Source organism: Salvelinus namaycush, unplaced genomic scaffold (genome assembly GCF_016432855.1).
Source record: "Salvelinus namaycush isolate Seneca unplaced genomic scaffold, SaNama_1.0 Scaffold1128, whole genome shotgun sequence".
Classification (NCBI taxonomy): Eukaryota; Metazoa; Chordata; class Actinopteri; order Salmoniformes; family Salmonidae; genus Salvelinus; species Salvelinus namaycush.
In genome coordinates this window covers 53,707-73,901 of record NW_024057818.1, presented here as the reverse complement: position 1 = coordinate 73,901, position 20,195 = coordinate 53,707, and the positions used below count along the sequence as shown (strand labels likewise).

At 48.2% G+C, this 20,195-nt stretch overlaps 1 protein-coding gene across 1 annotated transcript in view; it reads right to left on the bottom strand.

Annotated features, from left to right (window-relative positions):
- LOC120035877 (regulating synaptic membrane exocytosis protein 2) overlaps positions 1–20,195 on the bottom strand; it is a gene marked incomplete at both ends in the record, with an annotated part of 71,396 nt that overhangs the window by 3,634 nt on the left and 47,567 nt on the right. Inside the window, 4 exon segments of the mRNA XM_038982344.1 lie at positions 1,698–1,709; positions 10,466–10,564; positions 11,329–11,464; positions 17,066–17,134. Coding sequence (XP_038838272.1) covers positions 1,698–1,709; positions 10,466–10,564; positions 11,329–11,464; positions 17,066–17,134 — 316 coding nt within the window.

Below are 20,195 nucleotides of genomic sequence, written 5' to 3'. Positions count from 1 at the left end.
AAATGGTGCTCCACCAAACTGGAAGTCTTCTGACTAGCTTGGAAAGACAGTACCGTGCAATATCGAAGAGCCCTCAATGTTGCTTGATCATCCTATTTTTCCAACCTAATTGAGGAGAATAAGAACAATCCAAAATACATTTTTGATACTGTTGCAAAGCTAACTAAAAAGCAGCATTCCCCAAGAGAGGATGGCTTTCACTTCAGCAGTGATGAATTTATGAACTTCTTTGACGAAAAGATCATGATCATTAGAAAGCAAATTACGGACTCCTCTTTGAATCTGCATATTTCTCCAAAGCTCAGTTGTCCTGAGTCTGCACAACACTGCCAGGACCTAGGATCAATGGAGACACTCAAGTTTTTTAATCCTATATCTCTTGACACATTCATGAAAATAGTCATGGCCTCTAAACCTTCAAGCTGCATACTGGACCCTATTCCAACTAAACTACTGAAAGAGCTGCTTCCTGTGCTTGGCCCTCCTATGTCGAACAAAATAAACGGTTCCCTATCCACAGGATCCAATCCAAACTCACTAAAAATGGCACTAATAAAGGATCTCTTGAAAAAGCAAAACCTTGACCCAGAAAATGTAAAAAAACTTTTGGCCTATATCGAATCTCCCATTTCTCGCAAAAATGTTAGAAAAAGCTGTTGCGCAACAACTCACTGCCTTCCTGAAGATAAACTATGTATACAAAATGCTTCAGTCTGGTTTTAGCCACATCGTAGCACTGAGACTGCACTCGTGAAGGTGGTAAATGACCTTTTAACGGCATCAGACCAAGGCTCTACATCTGTCCTCGTGCTCCTAGACCTTAGTGCTGCTTTTGACCATCGATCACCACATTCTTTTGGAGAGATTGGATACCCAAATTGGTCTACACGGACAAGTTCTGGCCTGGTTTAGATCTTATCTGTCGGAAAGATATCAGTTTGTCTCTGTGGATGGTTTGTCCGCTGACAAATCAATTGTACGTTTCGGTGTTCCTCAAGGTTCCGTTTTAGGACCACTATTGTTTTCACTATATACTTTACCTCTTGGTGATGTCATTCGGAAACATAATGTTAACTTTCACTGCTATGCGGATGATACACAGCTGTACATATCGATGAAACATGGTGAAGCCCCACAATTGCCTTTCCTGGAAGCCTGTGTTTCAGACATAAGGAAGTGGATGGCAGCAAATGTTTTACTTTTAAACTTGGACAAAACAGAGATGCTAGTTCTAGGTCCCAAGAAATCAAGAGATCTTCTGTTGGATCTGACAATTAATCTTGATGGTTGTAAAGTTGTCTCAAATTAAACTGTGAAGGACCTCTGCGTTACTCTGGACTCTGATCTCTCTTTTGACGAACGAATCAAGAGTATTTCATGGACAGCTTTTTCGATCTTCGTAACACTGCAAAAATCAGAAACGTTTTGTCCAAAAAGGATGTAGAAAAAAACTAATCCATGCTATTATCACTTCTAGATTAGACTACTGCAATGCTCTACTTTCCGGCTACCCGGATAAAGCACTAAATAAACTTTAGTTAGTGCTATAATCTTGACTAGAACCAAAAATGTGATCATATTACTCCAGTGCTAGCCTCTGTACACTGGCTTCCTGTTAAGGCTAGGGCTGATATAAAGGTTTTACTGCTAACCTACAAAGCATTACATTGGCTTACATTGGCATTACATTGGCTTACTCCTACCTATCTCTCCAATTTGGTCCTGCTGTACATACCTACACGTACATACCTGCGGACCTGGCATCCTTTCACTCCCTCCTCTCTACATTCTCCTCTTCTGTCTCTGCTGCTAAAGCCACTTTCTACCACTCTAAATTCCAAGCATCTGCCTCTAACCCTAGGAAGCTCTTTGCCACCTTCTCCTCCCTCCTGAATCCTCCTCCCCCTCCCCCCCCCTCCTCCCTCTCTGCAGATGACTTCGTCAACCATTTTGAAAAAAAGGTCGACGACATCCGATCCTCGTTTGCTAAGTCAAACGACACCGCTGGTTCTGCTCACACTGCCCTACCCTGTGCTTTGACCTCTTTCTCCCCTCTCTCTCCAGATGAAATCTCGCGTCTTGTGACGGCCGGCCGCCCAACAACCTGCCCGCTTGACCCTATCCCCTCCTCTCTTCTCCAGACCATTTCCGGAGACCTTCTCCCTTACCTCACCTCGCTCATCAACTCATCCTTGACCGCTGGCTACGTCCCTTCCGTCTTCAAGAGAGCGAGAGTTGCACCCCTTCTGAAAAAACCTACACTCGATCCCTCCGATGTCAACAACTACAGACCAGTATCCCTTCTTTCTTTTCTCTCCAAAACTCTTGAACGTGCCGTCCTTGGCCAGCTCTCCTGCTATCTCTCTCAGAATGACCTTCTTGATCCAAATCAGTCAGGTTTCAAGACTAGTCATTCAACTGAGACTGCTCTTCTCTGTGTCACGGAGGCGCTCCGCACTGCTAAAGCTAACTCTCTCTCCTCTGCTCTCATCCTTCTAGACCTATCGGCTGCCTTTGATACTGTGAACCATCAGATCCTCCTCTCCACCCTCTCCGAGCTGGGCATCTCCGGCGCGGCCCACGCTTGGATTGCGTCCTACCTGACAGGTCGCTCCTACCAGGTGGCGTGGCGAGAATCTGTCTCCGCACCACGTGCTCTCACCACTGGTGTCCCCCAGGGCTCTGTTCTAGGCCCTCTCCTATTCTCGCTATACACCAAGTCACTTGGCTCTGTCATATCCTCACATGGTCTCTCCTATCATTGCTATGCAGACGACACACAATTAATCTTCTCCTTTCCCCCCTCTGATAACCAGGTGGCGAATCGCATCTCTGCATGTCTGGCAGACATATCAGTGTGGATGACGGATCACCACCTCAAGCTGAACCTCGGCAAGACGGAGCTGCTCTTCCTCCCGGGGAAGGACTGCCCGTTCCATGATCTCGCCATCACGGTTGACAACTCCATTGTGTCCTCCTCCCAGAGTGCTAAGAACCTTGGCGTGATCCTGGACAACACCCTGTCGTTCTCAACTCACATCAAGGCGGTGACCCGTTCCTGTAGGTTCATGCTCTACAACATTCGCAGAGTACGACCCTGCCTCACACAGGAAGCGGCGCAGGTCCTAATCCAGGCACTTGTCATCTCCCGTCTGGATTACTGCAACTCGCTGTTGGCTGGGCTCCCTGCCTGTGCTATTAAACCCCTACAACTCATCCAGAACGCCGCAGCCCGTCTGGTGTTCAACCTTCCCAAGTTCTCTCACGTCACCCCGCTCCTCCGCTCTCTCCACTGGCTTCCAGTTGAAGCTTGCATCCGCTACAAGACCATGGTGCTTGCCTACGGAGCTGTGAGGGGAACGGCACCTCCGTACCTTCAGGCTCTGATCAGGCCCTACACCCAAACAAGGGCACTGCGTTCATCCACCTCTGGCCTGCTCGCCTCCCTACCTCTGAGGAAGTACAGTTCCCGCTCAGCCCAGTCAAAACTGTTCGCTGCTCTGGCACCCCAATGGTGGAACAAACTCCCTCACGACGCCAGGTCAGCGGAGTCAATCACCACCTTCCGGAGACACCTGAAACCCCACCTCTTTAAGGAATACCTAGGATAGGATAAAGTAATCCTTCTAACCCCCCCTCCCCCTTAAAAGAGTTAGATGCACTATTGTAAAGTGGTTGTTCCACTGGATATCATAAGGTGAATGCACCAATTTGCAAGTCGCTCTGGATAAGAGCGTCTGCTAAATGACTTAAATGTAAATGTAAATGTACACGTACGCTACGGTCACAACACGCAGGGCTCCTTACTGTTCCTAGAATTTCTAATCAAACAGCTCAATTTTTATGTAATGGTTTACCTATCCATGTGAGAGACGCAGACTCGGTCTCGACCCTTAAGTCTTTATTGAAGACTCATCTCTTCATCAGGACCTATGATTGATTGTAGTCTGGCCCAGGGGTGTGAAGGTGAAAGGAAAGGTACTGGAGCGACAAACCGCCATTGTTGTCTCTGCCTGGCCGGTTCACCTCTCTCCACTGGGATTCTCTGCCTCTGACCCTATTACGGAGTCTGAGTAACTGGCTTACTAGTGCTCTTCAATACCGTCCCAAGGAGGGGTGCGTCACTGATGTGATCTTCCTGTCCAGGTTGGCACCCCCTCGGGTTCGTGCCATGGGGGAGATCTTCGTGGGCTGTACTCAGCCTTATTTCAGGCTAGTACGTTTGCGGTTATCCCTCTAGTGGTGTGGGGGCTGTGCTTTGGCAAAGTGGGTGGGGTCATATCCTGCCTGGTTGGCCCTGTCCGGGGGAATCGTCAGACGGGGCCACAGTGTCTCCCGACCCCTCCTGTCTCAGCCTCCAGTATCTATGCTGCAATAGTTTGTGTCGGGGAGCTAGGGTCAGTCGGTTATATCTGGTGTAATTGTCCTGTCTTATCCGGTATCCTGTGTGAATTTAAGTATGCTCCTTCTAAATCTCTCTCTCTCCCTCTCCCTCTCCCTCCCCTCCCAGGATCATGCCTCAGGACTACTTCGCCTAATGATTCCTTGCTGTGCCCAGTCCACCTGGTCGTGCAGCTGCTCAAGTTTCAACTGTTTTGCCTGCGGCTATGGAACCATGACCTGTTCACCGGATATGCTACCTTGTCCCGGACCTGCTGTTTTCGACTCTCCCTCTCTCTACCGCACATGCTGTCTCGAATTTTGAAAGCTCGGCTATGAAAAGCCAACTGACATTTACTCCTGAGGTGCTGACCTGTTGCACCCTCTGTTGCACCCTCTACAACCACTGTGATTATTATTATTTGACCCTGCTGGTCAGCTATGAACATCTTGGCCATGTACTGTTATAATCTCCACCCGGTACAACAGAAGAGGACTGGCCACCCCTCAGAGCCTGATTCCTCTCTAGGTTTCTTGCTAGGTTCCTGCCTTTCTAGGGAGTTTTCCTAGCCACCATGCTTCTGCATCTGCATTGCTTGCTGTTTGGGGTTTTAGGCTGGGTTTCTGTATAGCACTTTGTGACATCGGCTGATGAAAAAGGGCTTTATAAATACATTTGATTGATTGATGCTATGGGGATGCTTTTCAGCGACAGGGACTGGGAGACTAGTCAGGATCAAGGGAAAGATGAATGGAGCAAAGTACAGAGAGATCCTTCGTGAAAACCTGCTACAGAGCACTCAGGACCTTAGACTAGGGCAAAGGTTCACCTTCCAACAGCACAATGACCGTAAGCACTCAGCCAAGACAATGCAGGAGTGGCTTCGGGACAAGTCTCTGAATGTCCTTGAGTGGCCTGGCCTGGACAAAAGGAACACCTATGTGAGGATGCTGTTAATTGACTACAGCTCAGCGTTCAACACCTTAGTGTTCAACACCTTAGTGTTCAACACCATGTCCACCCCCAGGTGGTAGGGCAGGCACCAACACATCTGCCACGCTGATCCTCAACACTGGGGCCCCTCGGGGGTGTGTGCTTAGTCCCCCCCTGTACTCCCTGTTAACCCACGGCTGTGTGGCCAAGCACGACTCCAACACCATCATTAAGTTTGCTGACGACACAACAATGGCAGGCCTGATCACCGACAACTATGAGGAGGTCAGAGACACTGGTGGTGCCAGGAAAACAACCTATCTCTCAATGTGAACATGACAAAGGAGCTGATCTAGACTATAGGAAAAGGAAGGCCGAACAGATTCCCATTCACATCAATGGGACTGAAGTGGAGTGGGTTGAGAGTTTCAAGTTCCTTGGTGTCCACATCACCAACAAATGATCATGGTCCAAACACACCAAGACAGGTGTAAAGAGGGCACGACAACACATTTTCCCCCTCAGGAGACTGAAAAGATTTGACATAGGTCCCCAGATCCTCAAAAAGTTCTACAGCTGCACCATCGAGAGCATCCTGCTTGGTTGCACCACCGCCTGGTATGGCAACTGCTCAGCATCTGACCATAAGGCACTACAGCGTGTACTGCGTATGGCCCAATACATCACTGGGGCCAAGCTTCCTGACATCTACTAGGCGGTGTCAGAGGAAAGCCACACAAATTGTCAAAGACTTCAGTCACCCAAGTCATAGACTGTTCTCTCTGCTACCGCACGGCAAGCGGTACCGGAGCGCCAAGTCTAGAACCAAAAGGCTCATTAACATATTCTACCTCCAAACCATAAAACTGCTGAGCAACTTTTTTTTACTTTAGTTGATTTAGTAAATATTTTGGACTGCATTTTTGGTTAAGGGCTTGTAATTTAGCATTTCACAGGTAAGGTCAACACCTGTTGTATTCAGCGCATGTGACAAATAAAAATGTATTTGATTAGATTGATGAGGGGGAAAAAATATTTAATCCATTTTAGCATAAGGCTGTAATGTAACAAAATGTTGAAAAAGTGAAGGGGTCTGAATACAATCCGAATGCACTGTATGAACTTTATTAAGTAAGATCCCAGATATTAACTAGACTCACTAAGAGCCTAGATATGATTCACTAGGATCACAGATTTGAACCGGACTCACTAAGACCCCAGATTTGAACCAGATCCACTAAGACACAAGAATTGAACCAGACTCACCAAGACTCAGATATTACTCACTATGATCCTTAATATCAACCACACTCACTTAGACCGCAGCTATTAACCAGTCTTAATAAGATCCCAGATATGAACCAGACTCCACTAAAATCTCAGATATGAACCGGACTTACTAAGACACCAGATGTGACACACTTAGACCCCGGATACGAACCAGACTCACTAAGACCCGAGAAATGACTCACTAAGACCCCAGAATTTTCACGTCCGGATGAAAAGCGTGCCCAAAGTAAACTGCCTGTTACTCAGGCCCAGAAGCCAGGATATGCATATAATTGGTAGATTTGGATAGAAAATACTCTAACGTTTCTAAAACTGTTAAAAATATGTCTGTGAGTATAACAGAACTGATATGGCAGGCGAAACCCCCCCCCCCCAAAAAAAAATTCTGCCAACACTGTTTTCAATGGCTGTCACATTTATCATAAGGCGAAATCCTCCCAGATTGCAGTTCCTAGGGTTTCCACTAGATGTCAACAGTCTTTAGAAAGAGTTCTATGCTGGTTTTTAGAAAAATGAGCCAAAAACTGGCTCTCATGACGACCGCCACAAGAAAGGAAGAACCAGAGTTACTGCAACAGAGGATAAGTTCATTAGAATTATCAGCCTCAGAAATTGCAGCCCAAATAAATGCTTCACAAAGATCAAGTAACAGACACATCTCAACATCAACTGTTTAGAGGAGACTACGTGAATCAAGCCTTCATGGTCGAATTGCGACCACTACAAAAGGACAACAATAATAAGAAGAGACTTTCTTGGGCCAAGAAACACGAGCAATGAACATTAGACAGGTGGAAATCTGTCCTTTGGTCTGATGAGTCCAAATTTCAGATTTTTGGTTCCAACCGCCATGTCTTTGTAAGATGCAGAGTAGGTGAAGGGTTGATCTCCACGTGTGTGGTTCCCACCGTGAAGCATGGAGGAGGAGGTGTGATGGTGTGGGGGTGCTTTGCTGGTGACACTGTCTCTGATTTATTTAGAATTCAAGGCACAGTCAACCAGCATGGCTACCACAGCATTCTGCAGCGATACACCATCCCATCTGGTTTGCGCTTAGTGGGACTATCATTTGTTTTTCAACAGGACAATGACCCAAAACACACCTCCAGGCTGTGTAAGGGATATTTAACCAAGAAGGAGAGTGATGGAGTGCTACATCAGATGACCTGGCCTCCACAATCGCCCGACCTCAGCCCAATTTAGATGGTGTGGACGGAGGAGTGAAGGAAAACCAGCCAACATATGTGGGAACTTCTTCAAGACAGTTGGAAAAGCATTCCTCATGAAGCTGGTTGAGAGAATGCCAACAATGTGCAAAGCTCTCTTCAAGGCTAAGGGTGGTAACTTTGAAGAATCTCAAATATAAAATATATTTTGATTTGTTTAAAACTTTTTTGGTTACTACATGATTCCATATGTGTTATTTCATAGTTTTGATATCTTAACTATTATTCTACAATGTAGAAAATAGTAAAAATAAAGAAAAACCCTTGAATGAGTAGGTGTGTCCAAACTTCTGACTGGTACTGTATATACTTTATATAATTCTAATGTTCGCTTGCTTGAGGTAGAGTGCCTCATGATAAGCTGTAAACCACATCTACATTTTTGTAGCCGTCTATTTACCACCAAAAACTGATGCTGGCACTAAGACCGCACTCATTAAGGCCATAAGCGAAAAAGAAAATGCTCATCCAGAACCATTGGTCCTAGTGGGACTTTAATGCAGGCAAACTTAAAACCGTTTGACATAATTTCTACCAGCAAGGGGGAAAAAATCTAAACCACCTTTACTCCACACACAGAGGCGCATACAATGCTCTCCTTCGAACTACCTTTGAAAAATCTGATCATAATTCTATCCCCCTGCTCCCTGCTTACAAGCAAAAAGTAAAGCAGGAAGTACCAGTGACTCACTCAATACGGAAGTGGTCAGATGACACGAATAATACGTTACAGGACTGTTTTGCTAGCACAGACTGGAAAATGTTCACCCACAACTGTGTGGCTATGCACAACACCATCATTATGTCTGCTGACGACACAACGGTAGTAGGCCTGATCACCGACAACGACGAGACAGCCTATTGGGAGGTCAGAGACCTGGCAGTGTGTTGCCAGGACAACAACCTCTCCCTCAACATGAGCAACACAAAAGAGATGATCGTGGACTACAGAAAAAGGAGGGCCGAACACACCCCGATTCACATTGACGGGGCATTAGTGGAGCGGCCACCCGGATTATTTACATTGACACCCCCCCCTTTTGTTTTTACACTGCTGCTCCTCGCTGTTTATTATCTATGTCACTTTATCCCTACCTACATGTCCACTGCTGCTCCTCGCTGTTTATTATCTATGCATAGTCACTTTATCCCTACCTACATGTACATGTAACAGACAGCAGGGGTTCAAACTGTAGAACCCAGTTCCTACATTTGAATATAAAAATCGATTTTATCAAACATAACGATGCTACATTTTATCTCTGGGACCCTCAGGATGACAAATCAGAGCCAGATTACTGAATGTAAGTACATTATTTACCTTGTTTAAAACGTAATTCTTGTCACATTAGCAACAACCGTCCTGGTTTAGGGACACCGATCCCGTATAGGTTAAGGGCTTGTAAGTAAGCATTTCATGGTAAGGTCTACACCTGTTGTATTCGGAGCATTTGACAAATCATATTTGAAGATTTAATTTGATCTACATCTGAATAGGGTGAGAAAGGGTGATGTTAGTGTGGGTTGAGGCAGAGACATATAATAGATATCTAATTATATCTACAGTATTCCGACCCCTTGACTTTTTCCACATTATCTTCACTAGGGTAGGGGGCAGCATTCAGAATTTTGGATGAAAAGCGTTTCCAAATTAAACTGCCTGCTACTCAGGCCCAGAAGCTAGGATATGCATATAATTAGTAGATGTGGATAGAAAACACTAAAGTTTCCAAAACTGTTAAAATAATGTTTGTGAGTATAACAGAACTGATATGGCAGGCAAAAACCTGAGGAAAATCCAACCAGGAAGTATTATTATTTTGAAAGGCTGTTTTTCCATTGAAAGCCTATCCACAATACAAAGACTTAGGACCCAGTTCACGATCTCTATGGCTTCCTCTACATGTGACCAGTCTTTAGGATTGTTTCAGGCTTTTACTCTGAAAAATTAGGGAGATACAGCACTTTCAATGAGTGGACAGTGGAAATTTCCAGACATGAGTCCAGCGCGTGATCGGGAACGCACCTTTCTTGTTTCTCCCTTTCTATTAACGAAGCTTTTGTCCGGTTGAAATATTATTGATTATTTATGACAAAAACAACCTGAAGATTGATTTTTAACATGTTTCTACTAACTTTTATTGTACTTTTTTGACTTTTCGTCTTGATGTTGAGAGTGCGCTCGTGCCTTTGGATTTCTGAACTAAGCGCACTAACAAAACTGAGGTTTTTTGGACATAAAGAGGGTCTTCTGGTTGATCTCAGGTGTAGGGGAGAAAGGGGGAGACCCTGGTCTTCTGGTTGATCTCAGGGTGTAGGGGGAGAAAGGGGGAGACCCTGGTCTTCTGTTTGATCTCAGGGTGTAGGGGGAGAAAGGGGGAGACCCTGGTCTTCTGGTTGATCTCAGGGTGTAGGGGGAGAAAGGGGGAGACCCTGGTCTTTCTGTCATGGTCTTGTAAAAACTACAGTCATCAGCTTCTCTGTTCATTCTAGGTTCATGTTGCTGTGAAAAAGTAACTATTCACACTGAGACTACAATGTGTCTGGTTTCAACATAGTGTGTATGGTTTGGTTTATACATAGTGTGTATGGATGCGTAGCTGTGTAGACTACATAGTGTGTATGGTTTTTGTACCTGTCTGGTGAGTAGCAGTCTTCAGACAAGCGATGCCGGTCCATCCGACCTGAGCTAAAAGAAAGCGGTCCCCCTCGCATGCCGTGGTCCAAACTCCGACTAAATGGGACATAGAAAAAACTGTTTGAGGTCGGGTTAGGGTTGTATAACAGTACCTCTGTGGAGGGGGAACACTGGGTGACCGTGACCAGGTCCTGGCCTTGGCAGACCAAGAGGTTAGGGTTGGATAACAGTACCTCTGTGGAGGGGGAACACTGGGCGACCCTGACCAGGTCCTGGCCTTGGCAGACCAAGAGGTTAGGGTTGTATAACAGTACCTCTGTGGAGGGGGAACACTGGGCGACCCTGACCAGGTCCTGGCCTTGGCAGACCAAGAGGTTAGGGTTGTATAACAGTACGTCTGTGGAGGGGGAACACTGGGCGACCCTGACCAGGTCCTGGCCTTGGCAGACCAAGAGGTTAGGGTTGGATAACAGTACGTCTGTGGAGGGGGAACACTGGGCGACCGTGACCAGGTCCTGGCCTTGGCAGACCAAGAGGTTAGGGTTGGATAACAGTACGTCTGTGGAGGGGGAACAATGGGCGACCGTGACCAGGTCCTGGCCTTGGCAGACCAAGAGGTTAGGGTTGGATAACAGTACTTCTGTGGAGGGGGAACACTGGGCGACCAAGAGGTTAGGGTTGAATAACAGTACCTCTGTGGAGGGGGAACACTGGGCGACCGTGACCAGGTCCTGGCCTTGGCAGACCAAGAGGTTAGGGTAGGATAACAGTACCTCTGTGGAGGGTGAACACTGAACGACTGTGATTGGGTCTTGGCCTTGGCAGACCGGGAGGTTAGGGTTTGGGTTGGATTACTGTACCTCTGTGGAGGGGGAAGACTTGGCGACCGTGACCAGGTCCTGGCCATGTCAGAGTGGGAGGTGTAGTTGGAGGACATGACCTGTTCTGGAACAGACAGCGTGGAGCTCTGGAAGTCCCTGCCGTTGTGTCTGTAGTCTGGGGAGGAGAGGACAGACAGACAGACAAGTTAGAGGAGGAAGTCTGGGGAGGAGAGGACAGACAGACAAGTTAGAGGAGGAAGTCTGGGGAGGAGAGGACAGACTGACAGGTTAGAGGAGGAAGTCTAGGGAAGAGAGGACAGACAGGTTAGAGGAGGAAGTCTAGGGAAGAGAGGACAGACAGGTTAGAGGAGGAAGTCTGGGGAGGAGAGGACAGACAGACAGTTTAGAGGAGGAAGCAAAACAGACCCGCAACACAATAGATGTTGAGTGGAGGGGGAGAGGAGGGAGTGGAGGGTGAGAAGGGGATAGGGGGGGAGAAAGGGAGTGAAGGGTGAGAAGGGGATAGGAGGGGGAGAGAGAGGGAGTGGAGGGTGAGAAGGGGATAGGAGGGGGAGAGAGGGAGTGGAGGGGGAGAGAAAGGGAGTAGAGGGGGAGAAGGGGATAGGGGGGGAGAAAGGGAGTGGAGGGTGAGAAGGGGATAGGAGGGGGAGAGAGAGGGAGTGGAGGGTGAGAAGGGGATAGGAGGGGGAGAGAGGGCGTGGAGGGGGAGAGAGAGGTCGGAGGGCGATTGGAGGGGAAGAAGGGATTGGGGTGGGAAAGAGAGTGGAGAGAGAGTGGGAGTGGGAGAGAGAGGGATTGGATGGGGAGAGAGCAGGAGTGGGGGAGAGAGGGGGAGTGGAGGTAGTGGAAGGGGAGAGAGAGGGAGGGAAGGTTGAGAGCGAGAGAGTGGAGGGCAGGGAGAGTGAGAGGGAATGGAGGCATTGAGCGAGGGGAGAGAGGGAGTGGAAGCGGAGAATGAGGGAGCGGAGAGGGAGAAAGCACTAGTGGGTGAGAGAGGGATTAAATGGGGTAGAAGGGAGTGGAGGATAGGGGGAAAGGACGGGGAGAGTGTGTAGGAGGGGGAGAGATAGGGAGTTAAAGAGGGATAGGAGGGTGAGAGAAGGGTATTAGAGGGGAAGAAGGGAGTGGAGTATAGGGGGAAAGGACGGGGAGAGTGTGTAGGAGGGGGAGAGATAGGGAGTTAAAGAGGGATAGGAGGGGGAGAGAAGGGTATTAGAGGGGAAGAAGGGAGTGGAGTATAGGGGGAAAGGACGGGGAGAGTGTGTAGGAGGGGGAGAGATAGGGAGTTAAAGAGGGATAGGAGGGTGAGAGAAGGGTATTAGAGGGGAAGAAGGGAGTGGAGTATAGGGGGAAAGGACAGGGAGAGTGTGTAGGAGGGGGAGAGATAGGGAGTTAAAGAGGGATAGGAGGGTGAGAGAAGGGTATTAGAGGGGAAGAAGGGATAGGAGTGGGAAATAGAGTGAGTGCAGGAGGAGAGGGGGAGAGGAAATTGGGAGAGAAAGAGAGTGTAGGACAGGAGGGGGAGAGAAGGGAGTGGAAGGGGAGAGTAGGAGTGGAGGGGAGATTGAGGGGGAGAGGGAGGGAGTGGAGGGGTAGTGAGAGGGAGTGGAGGATAGGACGAGGAGAGAAGGGAGTGGAGGGGTAGTGAGCGGTAGTGAGCTGTAGTGGGAGATAAAGAGATTAGATGGAGATAGAGGGAGGGGAGGTTGAAAAAGTGAGAGTGGAGGGGAGGGAGAGAGCGAGGGAGTTGAGGAGGTGAGAGAGGGAGTGGAGGGAGAGAGAGTGTGGAGGGGGGAGAGAGGGAGTGGAGGGAGTGGAGGGGGAGAGAGAGGGCTTTGTGTGGGAGAGGGGATTGGAGGGGAGGAAAGGTAGTGGAGGGGGAAAGAGAGGGAGAGGAGGTTGAGAGCAAGAGAGTGGAGGGGAGGGAGAGTGAGAGGGAATGGAGGCATAGAGAGAGGGAGTGCAAGGGGAGACAGGGAGTGAAGGGAGAGATGGAGAGGAGAGAAAGAGTGAGTGGAGGGGTGAGGGCAAAAGGAGTGGGAAAGGTAGTGGAGGGGGAGAGAGGGGGAGTGGGGGAAAGAGACGGAGGGGAGAAGGGAGAGAGAGGGAGTGGAAGGGGAGAGAGGGAGAGTGAAGGAGGAGAGGAGATAGGAGGGGGAGAAAGAGGGAGTGGAGGGGGAGAAATGGATAGGGGAGGAAGAGAGATTGAATGGAGGGTGAAAGGAGAAAGGAGGGGAGAGAGGAGAGGGAGTTGAGGGAGAGAGAGATTGAGTGGAGGGGAAGAGAGAGGGAGTGGATGGGGAGAAAGAGGGAGTGAAGAGGGAGAGAGTGGGAGAGGAGGGGGTGAGGGGATATGAGGGGGAGAGAGAGTGGAGGGGATATAGGTGGATAGCAGGTGTAGAGAGCGAGGAGGGGGACAGGGGATATGAGGGGATACAAGGGGGAGAGAGGGGGAGTGGAGGGTTAGAGAGGGATTGGACGGGGAGAGAGGGAGTAGAGGGGGACAGGGGATAGGAGGGGGAGAGAGAGGGAGTGGAGGGGTAAAGAGGGAGTGGACAGGGAGAGAGAGGGAGTGGAGGGGAACAAGGGATAGAAGGGGGAGAGATGGGGAGTTGAAAGGGAGAAGAGGCATAGAGGGGAAGAGGGTGGGAGAGAGGGGGAGTGGAGGGTAGAGAGAGGTAGTGGGGGGGAAAGAGGGGGAGTGGAGTTGGAGAGGGGGAGGGGAAAGGAAGGCTAGAGAAAGCGAATGGAGGGGAAGAGGAGGGCTATAGTGGGAAAGAGAGGGAGTGGAGGGGGATAGGAGGAGGAGAGAGTGGGAGTGGAGGGGCAGAGAGGTAGGAGGGGAAGAGAGGTAGGAGGGAGAGAGAGAGAGAGAGAGGGAGGGAGTGGAGTTGGAGAGGGGGATTGGATTGGATTGGGAGAGAGAGGGAGTTGACGGCAAAAATCAGATTGAAGGGGTAGAGTGGGATAGGAGGGGGAGAGAGAGAAAGTGGAGGGGGAGATAGGATAGGAAGGGGGAGAAGGAGAGGGAGTGGAGAGGGACATTGAGGGATAGGAGGGAGAAGAGAGGAAGTGGAGGGGGAAATAGAGGGAGTGGAGGGGAGAAAGAGGGAGTTGAGGGAAGAATGAGGGAGTGGAGGGGGAGAGGGGATAGGAGGGGGATACAGAGGGATAAGAGAGGGAAGAGTGGGAGGGGAGGGGAGAGGGAGGGAGTAGAGGGGGAAAGAGAGGGAGTGGACTGGAGAGAGGGGGAGTGGACTGGAGAGAGAGGGAGTGGAGGGGGAGAGAGAGTGGATGTGGAGAGAGAGGGAGTGGAGGGGGAGAGAGAGTGGACTTGGAGAGAGAGGGAGTGGAGGGGGAGAGAGAGGGAGTGGAGGGGGAGAGAGAGTGGATGTGGAGAGAGAGGGAGTGGAGGGGGAGAGAGAGTGGACTTGGAGAGAGAGGGAGTGGAGGGGGAGAGAGAGGGAGTGGAGGGGGAGAGAGAGTGGATGTGGAGAGAGAGAGGGAGTGGAGGGGGAGAGAGAGTGGATGTGGAGAGAGAGTGGATGTGGAGAGAGAGGGAGTGGAGGGGGAGAGAGAGTGGATGTGGAGAGAGAGGGAGTGGAGGGGGAGAGAGAGTGGATGTGGAGAGAGAGTGGATGTGGAGAGAGAGGGAGTGGAGGGGGAGAGAGAGTGGACGTGGAGAGAGAGGGAGTGGAGGGGGAGAGAGAGTGGATGTGGAGAGAGAGGGAGTGGAGGGGGAGAGAGAGTGGATGTGGAGAGAGAGGGAGTGGAGGGGGAGAGACAGGGAGTGGAGATAGAGCTTCCCCCAGCTGTGTTTAAGACTGTCACTGTATTTCCATGAGCCTTGAAGTGTTCAATTATTTGTCTTGTCATTGCTTGGAATGTACACTACAATTCAAAGTTTGGGGTCACTTAGAAATGTCCTTGTTTTCCATGAAGACATACATGAAATGAGTTGCAAAATTAATAGGAAATATAGTCAAGACGTTGATAAGGTTATAAATAGTGATTTTTAATTGAAATAATAATTGTGTTCTTCAAACTTTGCTTTCGTCAAAGAATCCTCCATTTGCAGCAATTACAGCCTTGCAGACTTTTGGCATTCTAGTTTCAATTTGTTGAGGTAAACAGAAGAAATTTCACCCCATGCTTCCTGAAGCACCTCCCACAAGTTGGATTGGCTTGATGGGCACTTCTTACCATACGGTCAAGCTGCTCCCACAACAGCTCAATAGGGTTGAGATCCGGTGACTATGCTGGCCACTCCATTACAGACAGAATACCAGCTGACTGCTTCTTCCCTAAATAGTTCATGCATAGTTTGGAGCTGTGCTTTGGGTCATTGTCCTGTTGTAGGAGGAAATTGGCTCCAATTAAGCGCCGTCCACAGGGTATGGCACGGCGTTGCAAAATGAAGTGACAGCCTTCCTTCTTCGAGATCCCTTTCACCCTGTACAAATCTCCCACTTTACCACCACCAAAGCACCCCCAGACCATCACATTGCCTCCACCATGACAGATGGCGTCAAGCACTCCTCCAGCATCTTTTCATTTTTTCTTCATCTCACGAATGTTCCTCTTTGTGATCCGAACACCTCGAACTTAGATTCGTCTGTGCGTAACACTTTTTAAAAATCTTCCTCTGTCCAGTGTCTGTTCTTTTGCCCATCTTAATCTTTTCTTTTTATTGGCCAGTCTGAGATATGGCTTTTTCTTTGCAACTCTGCCTAGAAGGCCAGCATCCCGGTGTCACCTCTTCACTGTTGACGTTGAGACTGGTGTTTTGCGGGTACTATTTAATGAAGCTGCCAGTTGAGGACTTGTGAGGCGTCCATTTCTCAAACTAGACAATCTAATGTATTTGCCTTCTTGCTCAGTTGTGCACCGGGGCCTCCCACTCCTCTTTCTACTCTGGTTAGAGACAGTTTGCGCTGTTCTGTGAAGGGAGTGGTACACAGCGTGGTACGAGATCTTCAGTTTCTTGGCAGTTTCTCGCATGGAATAGCCTTCATTTCTCAGAACAAGAATAGACTCACGAGTTTCAGAAGAAAGTACTTTGTTTCTGGCCATTTTGAGCCTGTAATCGAATCCACAAATGCTGATGCTCCAGATACTCAACTAGTCTAAAGAAGGCCAGTTTATTTGCTTCATTAATCAGCACAACAGTTTTCAGCTGTGCTAACATAATTGCAAAAGGGTTTTCTAATGATCAATTAGCCTTTTAAAATGATAAACTTGGATTAGCTAACACAACCTGCTATTGGAACACAGGAGTGATAGTTGCTGATAATGGGCCTATGTAGACATCCCATTAAAAACCTGCCGTTTACAGCTACAATAGTAATTTACAACATTAACAATGTCTACACTGTACTTCTGATCAATTTGATGTTATTTTAATGGACAAAAAATTTGCTTTTCTTTCAAAAACAAGAACATTTCGAAGTGACCCAAAACTCTTGAACGGTAGTCTATGTGAAAGTGGTTGGGAAATTTAGAATAGCATAGGAACACAGGACTGATTGTGTCCAAGTAAAGAGACCTCTACATTATTATGATAAATGGAATTCTATGGATGCTGTTCTGTTGTTGTGTGTAGACAGTATGTATGTATATGTGTAGAGGTATGTGTTCTAATTTCTGATAATAATAGTAATAACATGTTGATATTGTAATTTGATATAGATATAGAGTACATGGTTATAGCTAGCATTGGAGCTCCATTAAACCTGTTTTGTCGTGATTTGGTTACCTGCTATGACACCGATCCCGTCCTCGCAGTCAAAATCAGAGAACTCACTGTCAATAATTCTCTGGGACACTGGGAGGTAACGAGAGAAGAGCAAGAGAAAAAAAAGAGAAGATGAATGAAGAAGAATGTCTAGAGCTGCCTTGTCGTGACAGGATTCTGTTATCCTTTTTCTCTAATCCACCACAGGTCATTACGGGTCAGTACGGGTCAGTACAGGTCATTACGGGTCAATACGGGTCAGTACGGGTCAATACGGGTCAATACGGGTCAGTACAATTCAATAAGGGTCAATACGGGTCAGTACAGGTCATTACGGGTCAATACGGGTCAGTACGGGTCAATACGGGTCAGTACGGGTCAGTACGGGTCAATACGGGTCAGTACAGGTCATTACGGGTCAATAAGGGTCAGTACGGGTCAATACAGGTCAGTACGGGTCAGTACAGGTCATTACGGGTCAATACGGGTCAGTACGGGTCAATACGGGTCAGTACGGGTCAGTACGGGTCAATACGGGTCAGTACAGGTCAGTACGGGTCAATACGGGTCAGTACAGGTCATTACGGGTCAATACGGGTCAGTACAATTCAATATGGGTCAGTACAGGTCAGTACGGGTCAATACGGGTCAGTACAATTCAATACGGGTCAGTACAGGTCAGTACGGGTCAATACGGGTCAGTACAATTCAATACGGGTCAGTACAGGTCAGTACGGGTCAATACGGGTCAGTACAGGTCAGTACGGGTCAATACGGGTCAGTACAATTCAATACGGGTCAGTACAGGTCAGTACGGGTCAATACGGGTCAGTACAATTCAATAAGGGTCAATACCAGTCAGTATGAGTAAGTGTGGGTCAATACGGATCAGTAGTGGTCAATACGGCTCAGTACGGTTCAGTATGGGTCATTAAGACTCAATACCGGACAAAACTGGGTCACAGAGACACAACACCTCATTGACACTGACTACATGGCCCACACAGAGCAAGAGAAAATGTGTCTCTGTCATCACAAAGCTCTGCTTCTTAATACAATACAGGTCAGTACGGGTCAATATGCGTCAGTACGGGTCAATATGCGTCAGTACGGGTCAATACAGGTCAGTACGGGTCAGTACGGGTCAGTACGGGTCAATACAGGTCAGTACGGGTCAGTACGGGTCAATACAGGTCAGTACGGGTCAGTACGGGTCAATACAGGTCAGTACGGGTCAGTACGGGTCAATACAGGTCAGTACGGGTCAGTACGGGTCAATACAGGTCAGTACGGGTCAGTACAGGTCTGTACGGGTCAATACGGGTCAGTACGGGTCAATACGGGTCAGTACAGGTCAGTACGGGTCAGTACAGGTCAGTATGGGTCAATACGGGTCAGTACAGGTCAGTACGGGTCAGTACAGGTCAGTATGGGTCAATACGGGTCAGTACAGGTCAGTACAGGTCAGTACGGGTCAGTACGGGTCAATACGGGTCAATACGGGTCAGTACAGGTCAGTACAGGTCAGTACGGGTCAATACAGGTCAGTACGGGTCAATACGGGTCAGTACAGGTCAGTACAGGTCAGTACGGGTCAATACAGGTCAGTACGGGTCAATACGGGTCAGTACAGGTCAGTACAGGTCAGTACGGGTCAATACGGGTCAATACGGGTCAGTACAGGTCAGTACAGGTCAGTACGGGTCAGTACAGGTCAGTATGGGTCAATACGGGTCAGTACAGGTCAGTACAGGTCAGTACGGGTCAGTACGGGTCAATACGGGTCAATACGGGTCAGTACAGGTCAGTACAGGTCAGTACAGGTCAGTACGGGTCAATATGCGTCAGTACGGGTCAATACAGGTCAGTACGGGTCAATACAGGTCAGTACGGGTCAGTACGGGTCAGTACAGGTCAGTACGGGTCAGTACGGGTCAGTACAGGTCAGTACGGGTCAGTACGGGTCAGTACAGGTCAGTACGGGTCAGTACGGGTCAGTACAGGTCAGTACGGGTCAGTACGGGTCAGTACGGGTCAGTACGGGTCAATACAGGTCAGTACGGGTCAATACAGGTCAGTACGGGTCAGTATGGGTCAGTACAGGTCAGTATGGGTCAGTACGGGTCAGTACAGGTCAGTACGGGTCAGTACAAATCAGTACATTTATTTTTTTATTTGTTTACATGTTTTAGTCATTTAGCAGTTGCTCTTATCCAGAGCGTCTTACACTCTCGGTACGGGTCAATACTAGTCAGTGTGGGTCAGTATTTGTCAGTGCGGGTCAATACGGGTCAGTATAGGTCAGTATGGGTCAATACGGGTCAGTATAGGCAAGGCAAGTAGGTTAAGTGCACATCGACAGATTTGTCAACTAGTCGGCTCATGGATTTGAACAAGCAACCTTTCGGTTACTGGCCCAACTCTTAACCGCAAGGCTACCTGCTGCCCTCAATACGGGTTGGTTTGATTAAGTACGGGTCAATATGGGTCAGTATAAGTCAGTATGGGTCAATACGGGTCAGTATAAGTCAGTATGGGTCAATACGGGTCAGTATGAATCAGTACAGGTCAATACGGGTCAGTACGGGTCCTTACGGGTCAATACAGGTCAAATGGAATCATCAAAAAACATGAATGAAAACATTGAGGATAACACACTATAAAGTCTGGGACTTATTTCCATTGTGGCCCTCTTGAGACAAGATGGCTGGACAAGATTGAACACACTATGGCAGTGAAATAATAAAACAGAGAAGAAGAACATCTATCTCATCACTCCAGTTACATCATAGGGGTTATTCACATGGGCACAGAAGACATCAAACATATTTTTACTTTGTTTTTAAAGATGCCCATAGAGGATGTTGTTTTTATGGGCAGAGGCAACTCATTCCATTCTGAGGCTCCAGTATACAAGACCGTACCTTTCCCAGCATTACTCCTGAACCTGTATAAGCACACATCAGCAACACCTGATCTGGTGCTGTGATTGTGTGCATCCCTAACACGAGGAAAGTAATTACTTAGATATCTGGTCGCAGAACCATAAATACTCCTGTAAACCAAACCCAGTCTAATCTGGGACACCCTAGCCTCAACAGGCAGAACCATAAATACTCCTGTAAACCAGACCTAGTCTAATCTGGGACAC